General features: G+C 37.5%; 1 protein-coding gene across 1 annotated transcript; it reads left to right on the forward strand.

Annotated features, from left to right (window-relative positions):
• The first annotated feature begins 14328 nt into the window (after nt 1-14328).
• LOC120089063 lies at nt 14329-15404 on the forward strand. The gene is made up of 2 exons (XM_039046490.1): nt 14329-14574; nt 14655-15404. Exons 1-2 carry the CDS (start codon nt 14329-14331, stop codon nt 15402-15404), a joined length of 996 nt encoding a protein of 331 aa, XP_038902418.1.
• Nucleotides 15405-16479: the final 1075 nt, after the last annotated feature.

The following is a 16479-nucleotide window of genomic DNA, read 5'->3' on the forward strand; positions in this document are numbered from 1 at the left end:
ATTGTCCTTGTGGTTATTAACTATAGCCAAAATTATAAGATTTTAAAGCTGGTAGAATTAAATAAACTATTTTAAACCCACCTTAGAAAAAGAAAAATAAAACATTGACCTTAAACTTTAATATAAAATTAATAAATAGCATAGCATGATTCAATTGATTAAAAAATATGTCTTTGATCAAGAAATCGGATGTTCGAAACTCAACATATATGTTGGTGAACATAAAAAAAAGTCTTTGACTACTTTTCTAGATCTTTTTTTTTATATATATTTTCTCAATCATAATAAAACTATAAAAAGTTACAAAAAAAAAAATTGTGGATAATAATGAATGAAATTAATAATTTGAAGATAGCAATGGTTAGAAGTTTATAGTTGATGGAATGTGTGAGATAGATACGAGTTTCTCATTCTAATCATCTATGTCCCCACATATTTAATGTGTGGAGTGTGTGACATTTTAAATCAAGGTTTGGATGTTATATATTTGTATCACAAACTATAGCCTTTGAGACATTCTCTTTCTGAAAGATGTATTTATCAAATTTGAATTGAATCATCTATACTATTTGTATCCCTAACAAGATTGAGAAAAATACCATGTGGGTTCTTTTGCAAGCTTGCAATTCAAACAGTCAAAAGATACAAATTTGGAGACATTATTCAAATTAGGACTAGAGATTAAATGACAGAGATTTTCGAAAAAAACATACCGAGACAGAGGTGTCACTGATAGATAGCAGGGTCGGTGACAGGGCCAAAAAGAGAACAAACAAGAAGCCTAAGAGATGTGAGCTCAAACAATCTTCCCACTTTGCGGCCCGTACCAATCGTCTGTCCCGACTATGAATCTTGAACCCAACATCGTGTAGAATGAAAGGACACAGTTAAACCAAGGTCACACAATTGCCTGACAGAGGCAAGATTAAAGGACAGATTTGGAACACAATAAGTATTAGAAAGTTGTAACAGGGAAGTGTCAACGGAGCCACTATGGGATATGGCCATGCAATTACCATCAGCAACATAAATGGGAGGAAGATATTGGGCAAGAGTAGGTGCAGACAGAAGAGAAAAATCAGACATCATATGGTTGCAACAAGCGGAATCAAGAAGCCATCTATTACTTGGGGAGACCGCAAGCGTGGAGGAATTGGATGAAATCACCTGTTTAAGAAAGTTTTGTAAGTTACTCATTTGAAAAATAGATGGGGAAGGTTCAGAGATAGTAGAATAGGTAGCAGGAATAGTAGAGGCAGAGCCAGGATTAGGTGTAAAAGATTGAGACTTGAAGGTATGTCCTGGTGGTCGCGGTGCTCTTGTAGGACAATTGTTCAGAATATGACCTCTTTTGTGACAGTATATGCACTCGACTTTTGGACAATCAACAAATTTATGTCCAGTGAGCTTACCATTTTTACAAAATGAAGTTCTAGAAGTAACAGGCATATGAGTGTTGGCAAGTACAACCTCCGATTGTCGGGAAGAAGTAATGCCAAGACGTTTTTCTTCAAATAGAATTTCTTCAATTGCTGCATTCGGAGGTGGAAGGGGACTACAATGGAGTAAAGTAGCACAGATCAACTCATATTCTGAACGAAGTCCCATAAGAACCTTAATAAGACGAAAGTGATCAGCACTAATTTTAACTTGATCCAATTATGTCTAGACTGGCTTAAGTATAGCTAAGTAGTCATTAACAGATTGCCCCATCTCCTGAGTAAGATTAACCAGAGTGTTGTGCAGTTGACAATAGTGAGCTAAGCAAAAGGAAAATCCCACAAACTCTTGGCATTATCAAATACATCAAGCTGAACGTGAATGACCGGTATAGTTGTATTTCGGATCCAAGTGATGATGTGATGGTTTTTGTTGTCCCAATCCTCTAATTGTTCAATAAATGTAGTATTTTCCTTAGTGGTATCATGATTGGCTAGGGAATATAACTAGTGATAATTCACCATAATTTATACCCGATTAGGAAACTCTTCATTTGATGGGCGCAAGTAATGTAGTTTGTCCCATCAAGAATAGTACTAATGGGACAAAATACATGATCCTTTTCTATGTGGCTTAGTGGCTTGGAAGGAGAAGAAAACCAGGGACAACAAGGGAGGCTTGGTGGCTTGGTTGAAGGAATCAAGGGTCGAGTTCTAGATTGAATCGAGGATCGAGTTCTGGACCGTGGATCAGGGGTCGAGTTCTAGACCAAGAATCGGGGATCGAGTTTGATTGAAGATCGAATTCTGGACCAGGGATCAAGGATCGAGTTCTGGACTGGAGATCAAAGTTCGAGTTATGGACCAGGAATCGGGGATTGAGTTTTGGAGTGGATCAAGTTTTAGACCCAATCAAGTTCTAGATTGGGAATCAAGAATTGAGTTCGACCGATTTTTGGATTGGGGATCAAGGGGTCGGGTTCTACATAGTGGGGATCGAGGATCGAGTTTTTCATAGTGGCTACAAGATTGAGGATTAAGTTTTTCAAAGTGGGGATCGAGGGTCGTTTTTTCACAATGGCTTCGGACATGGGATCTAGGTGGTTCTTTTTCACACCAGAGAGGAGTTCTGGGTGGTTGGCCGATACCGGATGACAATAGAGAACAAAAGGAAGAAGAAACTAGCTAGCAAGGCTCTGATAACATGTGAAATATGTATTAATCAAGTATTTGTTTACAAAGGGGTATAAATACCATATTAACACTCTAAGAATAGAGTCTAACCAAAATAACCAAATCCAAAGGAGACCTAGTATACCTTCACACTCTTATAGTATTTTTTAATTAAGTTAGCCGCAGTTTGGTTGGTCCAAAGTTTCAAATTAATTACTGAGAGCATTTGGGTTGGAAGATATGCAATTGCTTCTTGTGGGGACTTTGCCGACTTCTCTTCAACTTTTATGATGTACCATAAGTTTAATGATTTTAATGTTATCGCAATCTCAATTCTCTATTGATAGAATTAACAATGAAATGTTCATAAAGCGTCAATTATTATAGGCTCGAGAAAAAGAATGTATATGAATGAATATATTTTATAATAATATTTAGATTAATAAATAAACATTTCACAGGTCAAAATAATTTTAAAGTTCTTTTATTACAACTTATCTTCGTGACAATGAACTTTTACTAATATGCATTTTATTTTGCATCTAAAGTTTAATAATATAATAGAAATATAGATTTGTGTCTTTCTTTTGAGTCATTCGAGCCTTTAAAGTCATTTTTTTTAATTCTTTATATAAAAAAGTACTAAACCATGTCTAGTTTCTTAGAGAAGAACATATGAGCCTTATGACCTACGAGAGCTATATTGACTCAGTTATAAAGAGATTGAAAAAGCATGAACAGTTTTACGTGCTTAATAAAGGTTGACACTTGACAAGTCAACTTGGTCGAGTACTCATCATTTGAAATTTGCGCTTCCTGAGAGATTATTTGAAAAAGTGAAAGTGTCACCATCACGCATGAACTCGTTGATCCTAATCAACAAATGATAAGAGAAAATAAATCGCACCACAATAAAAGAAAATATCGGTCTACATCCATCTGCCTAATTTTAGATTAAGAAAGTATTTTGTAGGAAAATATTTTGTTGTCAAAACTCGATGTTAAGACTACATATGAGACAACTGCAGAAACTCAAATTTTAAAAATATAAAGTCAAATCAACAAACCTCCGACAATATTAATAAAAATGTAAGCAACATATATCACTTCCATTTTTTTTTCTTTTACATATATATATATATATATATATAATGAACCATAGTTAGGTGTATCCTAGATTTCCTCTAACTTTCATGCTTCCTTTTCATCCATAATATATATATAAATCTTTTAGAAAAATTGACATGTGTCAATTTTTAGCACCGAAGTATCTACCTTCTTTTAATTATTGATATCTATAAGTTACATTACAAATTTAATCCATAAATTTCAAGGTTTCTACTTGTTTGATTCATGAAATTTAAGTGTCTATAAGATTTTTGTACAAATTTTAATTTCATGTCTAATAGGTTCGAAAATATTAAAGAGTATCAATAAGTCTTTAAACATTCTACTTTGTATTCAAATACATGTTTGAATTTTCACTTGTATGTCCATTAAGTCTGTGATCTATTATTCAATATTTTTTAAATTCCACAAATATATTAAACTCAAAACTATAAGTTTAGGCCTCGGATAGTCATAAAATTTATATTTGTATTTAATCTATCGATTACTTTTTTTTTCATATGTTAGAGATCTATTATACTGAAAAATTAAAGTTGAGAGACATATTAGATATTTTTAAAGTCTAAGGACCTACTGAGTACAAAATTGAAAGTTCAAAGTCTTATACACATAAAATTTAAAATTGTGAACTAAAAAGATATTTTAAAGTTTAATGACTAAACTCCCGAAGCCAATATAAATATAGCTCAAATGATATAAGAGATACACTCTTCACCAACAAGTTAGATGTTTGGATTTTCAACTTTTTTTATGTAACACCCCGTATTTTTTTAGTAGTATTAATGTAATTTCAGTAAAAATTTTTACTAATTGAGGACATTTTTAGAATTTTTGGACATTTAAATGCAATTGTTGGAATTTAAATCATTTAAGTGGAAATTAATATGGAAATTAATTCTGGAGTTTGGTGTTGGAAATCAAGGGTAAGATTTGTTGTTTTTAAAAATGGAAAGAAAGAGTATGGAAAAGAATAATAATAAAAATAATAAAGGAGAATAGGAAGGAAATAAAATAAAATATATTTTATTTTATTCTTTTTCTTTTTCTTTCCTTTTTCTTTTTCCTCTTTTTCTTTCCCCTTCCCCCTTCTTCCTCAAGCAAACCTAGTAGCCTTTCACTCCCACCGCCGACCTCGGCCAGAAGTTCCGACCTCCTCGCCGCTGACCGTTTGCACCACCCAGATCTGATTCCAGTCGTCGTCGCGAGCCACCCGAGCGCTGAAGTCGATCACACCTGGATCGAATGACGAGAGCCTCCGTCCAACCGAGCGCTTGTCCAGACTGTTGTCGCCCGAGCCCAAGCTGGTCTCCACCACCGCTTGCCGTGTAAGCTTCTACCTAGTCGACTCCTTCGCCGCACGTCCGCCACTCTCAACCCGACCAGATTCGAGCCGCTGACTTCCTCCTCCGCCCAGATCCGAGCCGAGTCTCTCCTCCGCCGCCCACCGCGTTGCTGCCGGTTGCTTCCAGCGCTGCCAGCCCTGTTCGTCGCCAGGACCCACCTACACCACTAGACTTGTGTTTTGAGTAAGCGATTGATTATTTTTTTGGGCAAGATTTTGGTTGATCTAGTTTGATTACCCATTTGGATTTTGGGTTAAAAATTTGTTATCTCTATATTTGGAATCCAGATCCAAGATTGGAGTACTTCGGAGTGCGCAGTGTGCTGTTTAGCGGATTCGAGTTCGTTCGACAAGTATTTTTGGTAAGCGTTGTGACCCTTGTTCTTGATTGTTAGGCACCTTTTGGTTGTAGGACTGATGGAGAGTTTGAATTTAGTTTCTCAAAAGTTCCAAGTCGTCGTCTTTTGTGTTCTAAAATCTGTTAAGAGGAAATTTTGAGTCGAAATCTCGCGAGTGTTGGTTGATCAAGTTTCGTGTTGGGTAAGTTCATTGGTGATCCCTAAATTTAATTTGTATGTATGGATCTTGGTTCCAAGAATTTAAAATTTGTGATATGTTCTGTATTAGGGGACTTAGTTCAGGGGTTTTTGGTTGGAGATCACTAGCTTGGATTAAAAAAATCAGAATTTGATTTCGAGGTAAGTAATCTTACTACTAGAACTGCCCACAGGCCAGGCTTTAGTTGTATGCTAGTATGATAAGTGTATGTTATAGTAAATTTTAGCATGTTGATTGACAGTATGACCTGAATCAAAGTACGTTCTCGCACGAATTCTGATTTGTTTACATACACACCTAAGTACTTGATCGTTAGTATGTAATAGTATGTGTTTTCATATGTCGATGTCTGATCTGCTGGTGTTGAGGCATACTTGTATGTTGTGGATTTATGATGTAAGTTATACATGGATGATGTATAATATGTTATTAAGAAATATGTGTATGTGATGAAGCCATGGCATCAAGAATTTTTATGTATGTTTTAGAACTGTATAATGTTGAATCTTAGTACATTAAGACTATGTGAATATCCTCAATGATTAGTTAGATGCTCACCAGTTTGTGTTTCCTTCGAGATTCACCAGTTTGTGTTTCCTTCGGGATTCATCAATTTTGTGTTTTCTTCGGGATTCACCAGTTTGTGTTTCCTTCGGGATTCACCAATTTTGTGTTTCCTTCGGGATTTTTTATGTTTCCTTTGGGATTCACCAGTTTTGTGTTTTCTTCGGGATTCACCAGTTTTGTATTTCCTTCGGGATTCACCAGTTTTGTGTTTCCTCCGGGATTCACCAGTTTTGTGTTTCTCACGGGATTCACCAGTTTTGTGTTTCCTCCGGGATTCACCAGTTTTGTGTTTCCTCCGGGATTCACCAGTTTTGTGTTTCCTTCGGGATTCACCAGTTTTGTGGGCATACTTAACTACAATAGGATAGGACTCAGTCTCTTGTCTGTTTCATGTGTTTATGTGCCATATGTGGGTATCTAAAGGACATAGATGTCTAACCTGACCCTAGTGGTGGGGCTACTTACTGAGTATTTCATACTCATTCTTTCTTATGTTGATATTTCAGGTAAGTGTAGAGATGCACCGGCGATGGTGCAGCGGAATTCGTAATCATGTCACTGGGACTAGTTTTTATGCTTCTGCATCATGAGATTTAGAGTTCTTTTCATGTTTCTCTTAATGTTTAGTTTTGATGTTTGAAACTTATTATTAAGAATTGTTTTTCATATGTATTTATTAACCTTTATGATTTATGGGTACCCTATTATTGTTGCATTTAATAAATGTCTTTTGAGCTTTTCTGGTTTTAATTAGCATTTATTTCAAATAACTGAGCGTCGTTTTAAATTCTTTGCATGCATTTATTTTAGTAACGACCTTACCTAAGTCCTAGGGGGTCGGGTCATTACATTTTATACCATTTTGTGCTTCTTTTTGTAGTGATCACTATAGTGAATGTCTAATAGAAGAGGAGATAAAAATAACACAAAAAAATGGTTGAAGTTAAAACACAAAAATCAGCTGTTGAAGAAACCAGATCTTTTGCCCAAATACAATGGTTTCCAGCTGTGGCCGAGGGTGACTCATTGGACCACTCAATTTCTTTTTCTGAACATTAAAAATCATTTTTATTGTGAAATAACAATTTAATCCACAAATTTTAATTTTTAATGATTTAGTTGTTATATTTTATATTTGTAATAATATGTAACGATAATATAATCGTTATATTCTCAAAATTTGTAACTTATTGTACTTTCAAATTGGAAAGAATTTAGTTCTTATACTTTTATATTTGTAATAGTTTAAGTCCCGTTTCATAATAATTTTGTTTTTTAAAATTAATTCTATATCATCTACATTTCTTGTTATGGTTTGCATCTTTCTTAGGTGCAAAAATAAAAAACAATTAACATAGTAGTTGTTTGAAAAACATACCACCATAGATGTAAGAGCATTGAAGCTTGGGCGAGGAGAGTGAGGCCGGTTTCAACAACATGACGGTGTTTGCGTTCAGCACGACCATTTTGAGCCGAAGTATATGGGCAAGAGACTCTAATCTAAATACCCAGACACGCACAAAGGTATGCTATTGCTTTAAATTTGCCACCACCATCCATTTGTAACGACCGAAGAGTTTTATTGAACTAAGTGTGGACAAAGGATTGGAAGTGTTGAAATGCAGAGGCAGTGTCACCCTTCTGTTTCAATGGGTATATCCATATGAATTAACTAAAGTCGTCTATAAACAGAACATAATAGCGAAAACCATCAATGGATGGCACCGGAGCAGGTCCCCATAAGTCAATGTGAACTAGATCAAATGGTGTTTGTGCGTGAGAGGGAGAAAAGGAGAAGGGAAGATTGTAAGGTTTTCCAAATTCATAGGCCTCGCAAAAAAAAAAGAGTTCTCATTATGAGAAATTTTCATATTACATCCACTAATCAATTTTGCCAAAATTTTGGGGGATAGATGTCCAAGTCACCGATGCAAAATCAATTTGGATATTGATGTGCTGGTGGTGAAGACGGGCAGTAAAGATGAGGAGGAATGCTAAGTAGTGATCGAGTTAACACTCAAGAACGTTGAGTTGATGAATGCATTATTTATCAACGGGCTGACACTATCCACCTAGTATAATCCATCCTTAAGCTTGCCTCTCAGAAGTTCCACCCCTGATTCTTTGTCCTTAACCACACAAAAATCATCATGAAATTCAACAAAGATGTTATTGTCTTTGGCTAGCTCAGAGACACTGACCAAGTTTTTAGCTATGGCTAGAACATAAGTATGTTTAGTAGAGAAAGAAAACCAGATCTAGTATGTATGGTCGAGGATCCATATTGAGATATATTCAGTGGAGTACCATTCCCAACAATGAATCTATCAGTACCTGTGTAGGTGGTAGGTGAGATTAGGAAGGAGGGATTGCTGGTTACATGAGTCGAAGCCCCACTGTCAAAATACCAAATGGGGTCAGCAACAGTTTCAAGGGAGGCAAGAACAGTGTTGAAGTGTTCTATTCTTGAAGTTGATTGGCCGAGAGTTGGGTAGATTAAGCTTTAGTGTGCGTTTGGCAGGGATTATTGAAATCTTTGTTGTAGCGACAGAAGTAGATATCAGCTGTGTGGCCGAGATTTCCACAGGTTTGACATGTTGGTGATGGAACTGGAGACATATGCAGCGGAATTAGGACCTAATTACACTCTAATTTCTTTTAACTTAAAGGAAATTAGCATGCAAATCAAAGGAAAAACAGTAAATAAAAGTGATGGGATACAACCTTTGTAGCTCTTGAACACTGCTTTTTCTCGTTGAATCTCGACCCGAACACGGACAGACCACCACTAGAGTTAACCTACTATCCTCTGGACTCAGAACCGAGTTGTGGGACCTAGTGGATGAAGAGAATCGAGAGAGAGAAAAAGATGGAAAATAAGAACTTTGTGCTTTGGGATTTTATTTTTCCATAAACAATTATGAAAACTAATGTTTCCAAAAAATGGCAGAAAAAAGTCTTGAATTTAATTTAAAAATCCCATTTTATAGAAAAAACCATGCAATAATTGCATGAACTAAATCCATAAAAACCCAACACCTATAATCCACTATCTTAATGGGTTTAATGTCTCCACTATAAGCTAACACCTAGCCCACTATTTTGTTAGTTGAATTATCGAACAAAAGTTTGGATTTTCCCACTAACTATAGTCAAAGGGCAAAATAGTCATTTGGTCAAAGTCAACTTTGACCAAAAAGTCAACATTTTGACTTCTTATGATTTTTTTCGTGTTGACTAATTTTGACCTCCCGAGCATGAATCCACATTCATTTTCTCAAAATTCAAATCACATTTGAATATAAGGTCGGTCAAAGTTTGACTTTTCAAAGTGAAAAGTCAACTCTTTGACTTTTTACATCTTTGACCATTTCCATCATTTTTGAGCTTCCGGAATTTATGAACGTATTCATATTTGTTTATTTAAATCACATTTAAATTAAAGTTGTATCTTTAAACTGAAAAACCACCACTATATCACATATACTTGTCAGTTTTCTCTCTCTTCTCCAATCAATCAATTCGAATTATTCTATCATACTGTTCTAAGTTTATTCATATGAGCTAGTAGGGGAACCTAATGGACCTATAGATCATGGGCTCCAACGATCCGAGATTAGCTAGCTAAACTCTTGACGAGCTAATCAACATTCGTTAACTAACGGGTCATTCCACTATAGTCTCGTAGTTGCATTCCCCTCACTATAGATATATTTGTGTCCATTTGATATAACCATGATTAGTAAGCTAATCCTTTATAGGTTGTTCGTAATCTCAGCTGGATCATAAAAAACCGTTTTACCCCCAAGACTACATCTTGTTCCTTAAGTTCTACTGATTCTCTAATGAATAATTAGTTTAAGGTCCAATCTATAAACTGAATCCCTCTCGGGCCAAGGAGAGAGTGGGGCCCCTTGTTCAAGACCTGGATTCAGTACTAAAGGGAACAACCTATCTACTATCCCTATAATGGTAGGAGTGAATTCCGTCTTGCACCCTATGTTCCCAGCTATCCACCCGATCTTACCCCTGAAATGGGAGGCTTATTGGGCCAGCGATATTGAGCTGCCCTCACCTATACAGATCTAAGAATAATTCCGAGTGAACAGGAGTTCACAGTTAGCTCAGAATTAAGATTAAGTTACCTAGGTCATCAATTAACGAAATAGTCAGTTTTATACATAAAACGACATTTAGAACGTAAAAAGTGACTATTTCATGGTTTAGTCTTATGTAAACTCTTTGCATAGGATGCCTCCACTCACATATCTCTATATGAATGCATCCATAGTGTCCCCAGAATAAGGTGCCAAACATTTCTCATATACTATAGACCATTTTGGTTATATATTTGAACTTGATTCACATTTATGTCACCACATAAAGTTCAAACTACATTAAATAGCCCCAGGACCTTAGTTTATCTGATTCAAGATTACAATTTCAATAACACCTTTATCAAAATCAAAAACAAAATATGTTTATTAATTTATAAACTACGAGTTTTAGGACATAATCCAACATACTCCCACTTGGACTAAAACTCTTAGTGGAGTATCACAATGTAGAATTTAAGTGAGAAACATATGAGTGCAATAAACATATGAATACAATAAACTAGGGCATATACCCAAAAGTTCTCCCACTTGTTCTAGTTTATAAACTTCGTAGACCTAAACTCTGTAGGTGACCTTCAAACACTTTAGCCATGAAGGCATTTGTAAAAGGATCAATAATGTTTTGCTCAGTAGATATCTGGGTTACTACAACGTCTCCATGTTGTACAATCTCTCAAATCAGATGGTATTTGCGCTCAATATGCTTGTCACACTTGTGGCTTCTTGGTTCTCTTGAATTTTCAACTGCACCACTATTATCACAATATAAGGTGATAGGCAGATGCATATTTAGAACGACTTCCAAATCTGTCAAGAATTTCCTCAACCATACTGTTTCCTTTGAGGCTTCACAAGCAGCTACGTATTCAACTTCCATTGTGGAATCTGCAATACAGTTTTACTTCACACTTTTTCACACTAATGCTCCTCCGTTAAGAGTGAACACTAATCCATATGTAGACTTTCTAGGATCTTTATCGGTTTGAAAATCAGAGTCAGTGTATCCAGTAAGGATCAAATCCTTAGTACCATACACGAGCATGTAGTTCCTCGTTCTTCTAAGATACTTGAGGATATTTTTAACGAAAGTCCAATGATCATATCCAGGATTGGACTGATACCTACTGAATATCCCTTCTGCGTAGCATATGTCAGGTCTAGTACATAACATTGCATACATCAGGCTCTCTACTGCGGAAGCATAGGGAATGCATCTCATATCCTCAACCTCTTAAGGAGTCTTAGGACATTGATCCTTTGACAAATGAATTCCATATCTGTAAGGTACAGACCTCTTTTGGAATTTTACATCTTATACCTAGACAACATGTATATATAAGTTGCTTGAGACATGGCTAATGTTCTGTTCTTGCGGTTCCGAATAATCTGAATCCCTAGAACATACTGCACATTTCCTAAATCTTTCATTTGGAACTGCGTTGCTAGCCATTTCTTGATGTCAGTTAGGTAACCTACTTTATTCCCAATGAGTAGAATATCGTCAACATATAAAACTAAGAACGCTATAGTAGAATTGACGATCTTCTTATAAACACAAGGCTCGTCAACATTCTGTTCAAAGCCATAAGATTTGATCGTAGTATCAAATCTTATATTCCAAGTTCTAGAAGCTTGTTTCAACCCATAAATGGATTTTTGAAGCATACAAAACTTTTGTTCTTGACCTTGTGCAATAAACTCCTCTGGTTGAGCCATATAGATACTCTCCTCAAAATAGCCATTTAGAAAGGTTGTCTTGACATCCATCTACGAAATTTCATAGTCATAAAAGGTGGCTGATAACTTGTAAAAATACAAGTTATTTATGCCACTTTATCTAGATTTTTGCGGCCAAAAGTGATGTATTATGCGCTGATTGTAGGAAAATTACCTTTGTTTGCTAATAATTCCAAGTGCTTGCAAGAAAACCCACTAATGCCAAAAGATGGAGAATATGGCGAATATTTGCTCTGTTTTGCGGAAAAATCGAAGTCACCACTTGCGACAAAGGCTCGAGAGAATTTCATCAACGCATCCCTATCACCATTGTGCCCATAGAATGTCAACACAAAAACAATCACTGAAGAAACGGCGCAAGGCGATAGTCGATCCTGACACGTGTACAACTAACGGCTATGCACAATTGACGTTCTGATTGCAAAACGGAAGGAATAAAATCCCTCCATCTTCGGAAATTTCATAACCAAATGTGGGACCACTTGTTCGGAGTCAATGGAGCTGTGCCTATAAATACCCTAGTGAATTCAATGAAAACTTATGATATTAGGTGTTGGGCAAAGTGCTGCAAGATTTAGAAGAAAAGAGAGCTTAGTTGAGTGCTTTAAAGTTAGATCTGGGAAGAAGAAGAAGAGATAAGGTCGAAAGGTGTAAACTTAGAGCTTATCAATCACCATCCCCGAGCGAAGCTCCGTCCAAGGACTCTGCTACCGGAGAGCCAGCCCGAGAGGGGAGCTCTTCCTACCATCCTGTCAACCATAATCGACAAGTAGATCTCCACCGATCATTGACCAAGACATTGGCACTGATCATTTCTACTTTACCCTTCTTTGTATTCCATGTCTTTATCATCTATTTGTTCATTCATCATGTATCAAACGATTATTAGAAATATTAATTGTTTTGATTATGACCATATACCATATTCTGTCTTTCACCATTCACCTCACATACACTGTCTTCATCATGTTTTCTTAATCTTTCGATGAGTGCTATAAACATCCTAGAACTTAATGTAAATTAAAGTTATTAAATACGTTTAGCTAAAGCATGCTGGATGGCATCTTCACCTGTGAGAGCAGAAGTGAAGATGTCATTCTGATCTATCGAGAGAAGGTCAGGAGAGTGCATTATCTAAAGCGAGCAGTACTTCCAGACATGGAAGCAACCTTGCGTTCATTACGTTTAACTCTAGTTTCTACATAGACATATGGGAAACGCGGCCGATCACTGAAAGGGGTACGCCATGAGAAGAGTGGAAAGTATTCGTCTCTTTACTTTCATTAAGAACTTGCGATGAGTTGTACACTTGTCTTGCTTTTCTTTTCTCACTCAAGCCTTGCCACCACATTCCATGTCCTTGCACAGACTTCACAGCTAGCCCATCTCTTAGCATCTTGTACATTGCGCCTGTATCAAATACATCTAGCTTAGGTTTACTGTATTCTTACTGCTTTACTTTACTTTATTGTTATTTTATCGCTTTTGTATATTACATACCCAAACCAAAGATTTGATAAACCGGTCTCATAACATCACGAAAACACCGCATTAAACCGGTACCATATTTCCCCATGTTCGACCTCGTATCACACCGAGAAACTTGCGATGGAATTACACTTGGTTTCATCGTAAGGGAAACTTGTGGCACAATAGGATATACTACCGAATTATAAGTAAATATCACATAAGCCATAGTAGTATCGCATAGCATGGACTTGTTCATTGACATCAATTCCAAAAGTCCAACAAGTTTATGCCACATCAAGTTTATGGTGTCGTTGCCGGGGAAATAACTAGTCAACGGTTTATTGTTTGAGTGTTTTCTTTTTGTTGTGCAGGACAGATCTCATTGTACTAGCTGTTCAATGTGGAGAGTAGATTGACGGTGTATGAATTTTGGTGCTGAACCAGAATTCGTCGCGGACCCTGAGATCGAGCGAACCTTCCACGCAAGGAACCACCAGAACAGGAATCGGCGCAAAAAGGAAGCCATGGAAAATAATAACGAGGCGATGCCAGAAAATAAAGGTGTTGCACGGCTAGGCCAGGACCCTGTATTTCTGGCAGTTGACCGCAATATCCTATGCGGGACTATGCAGCGCCTATACTCTATGACTTCTTGCCAGGCATCTCAAAGCCGACCATAGAGGAGAATGCCAGATTCGAAATAAAGCTGGTCATGCTCCAAATGATCCAAAATGTGGGCTAGTTTGGGGGTCTGCAAGGTGAAGACCCACACGTCCACTTGACTAGCTTTGTGGAAATGTGCGCCAATTTCTCCATTCCTGGCGTCACTCCTGAGCACGTCAGACTATATTTGTTCCCTTACACCTTGAAGGACGAGGCGAAGAGATGGGCATACTCATTGGAGCCCAATGAAATCACTTCATGGGGACAGTTAGTTGAAAGGTTCATGAAAAAGTTCTTCCCACCAACCGTCAATGCAAAGAGATGGAAGGATGTGCTGAACTTCGAGCAGAAAGAGAACAAGACCCTGAGCACCGCCTGGGTGCGATTTAGGAGGTTGGTTAGAAACTGCCCGCATATCGGGATTCCCGATTGCGTTCAGATGGAAACATTTTATAACAGCCTGAATCGGCTATTGCTGATGCCTCTGCTGCAGAAGGATTCATGGATAAAACCTACACTGAAGCAAAGGTCATCCTTGACCGCATCTCACAGAATATGAATGACTGGATCGACGATAGATATGGAAGAAGGGGAAGCAATCAGAGGAAGAATGAGACAGTCATTGTCCTTGCGGAGACAGTGACTGCATTGGCTGCCCAAATGGCCACAATAACTTCCATCCTCCAAAACATGGCCATGAATCAGGGAGTCATTCCCCCACAATCAGCGCAACTCGTTGTACAGGCTCAAGTGGCCGTAATTGGTTGCGTGAATTGCGGTGGAGTTCATGGGGCTGACTGTTGCCCATTATACCTGCAGCAAGTTTGCGCTATCCAAGGAAATTCCTTCAGCAACACCTACAACCCAGGTTGGAGGAGTCATCCCAATTTTGGCTGGGGTGGCAATCCTAACCAAGGGGGGCCTATGTACCATAAGAGCGGGAATAGAGGCAATTTCAACCAGTATCAAGGGCAGTCGAGAATCCAGAACCAACAACCCTCAAAATCTACATCCAACACCTCGGGAGAATCCTTAGAGTCACTGCTCAAGCAATATATGGACAAGAATGATGCGGTGATGCAAGCTCAAGTATCCTCAATAAGAAATCTAGAAATCCAGGTGCACCAGCTGGCGTCTGAACATCGAAATCGTGCACCGGGAACACTGCCAAGCAACTCAGAAGACCCTGGATCAAATGGAAAAGAGTAATGTGAGTAAGGACATTGAAACAGGCAAGCTTGACCGCCTGCGATGATGTGGACCGCGACTATCTAGGAAATCAACGCATATCTTTCGGTCCATATCCTGATCAACCCTTCAATTCTTCTTTAATCAACTTATGTTTTTTACCTTTATGTTTTTCTGTTAATTCTATTTTCATTAATTCAGACTTTGCGTTATTTTTGCAGTTTCCCTCTTTCTGTTATTTTCTGCATTTAATTCGTTTTGCATTTAAGTTGGTTTTCTTGTAGTTAGTGTATAACATGATGAATGAATGATTGGCCTTAAAGAAAATTTATTGTAAAAGACAAGGAAAGAGTAGAGAGAATTAATTGTAGTAATAAATGATGAGAGCATAACCTTTTAATGGACGCAACCTGTTTACAATAGGAATGCATTGCAATCATTTAACTCAACTATACCAAGTTGAAGGTGGTGCTCGCATATGATTTTTGCCCCAACTTGGACAATGCACTATGTTGAGGTATCCTCAAGAATGCATTAATCAGGGAATTGTGTTGCAGAGTTGTATGCGATGATGTCTTATCTTCAATAGAACTATAGTTGCGGTGATGAGAACAATGCGTTGCATTCAACATTGCATCCATCTGAATAAAATACTAAAAATATTGTCTGGTAAAGTGGAGGAAGTCCAAACGATTCGTATCCCGAGCATTTAATGCTTGGCAGATGAAAGGACAGCCTCTGAAAATTCCATCATTATGGGAGGTAGAACGACGCACCTATTGATCTACCCAAGATCATGGGCCGCACAAATCACTGTGGGCCCCACTCTACCCAACCTATAAAAGGGCTTTCCTTTTCATTTGGAACTCTTTACCTATGTTCACAAACCTTAAGAGATTTTCTACTCTCAAGCTCCCAGACTCCCTTAAACCCTAGCTCCGATCACCGTTTTCACCTTCTAACCAACTCCAATGGCCAATCAAACCAACTCACGTTCAACTTCCCCCTCTACCGCCGATCAGGCAGCCATTCGTGAGGAAGCATTTCTGGCTGCTAGTCGCCGTTTGGTTTCTCAAGCTTGCCACACCCCAAGAAT

This window comes from Benincasa hispida, chromosome 10 (genome assembly GCF_009727055.1).
Source record: "Benincasa hispida cultivar B227 chromosome 10, ASM972705v1, whole genome shotgun sequence".
NCBI lineage: Eukaryota > Viridiplantae > Streptophyta > Magnoliopsida > Cucurbitales > Cucurbitaceae > Benincasa > Benincasa hispida.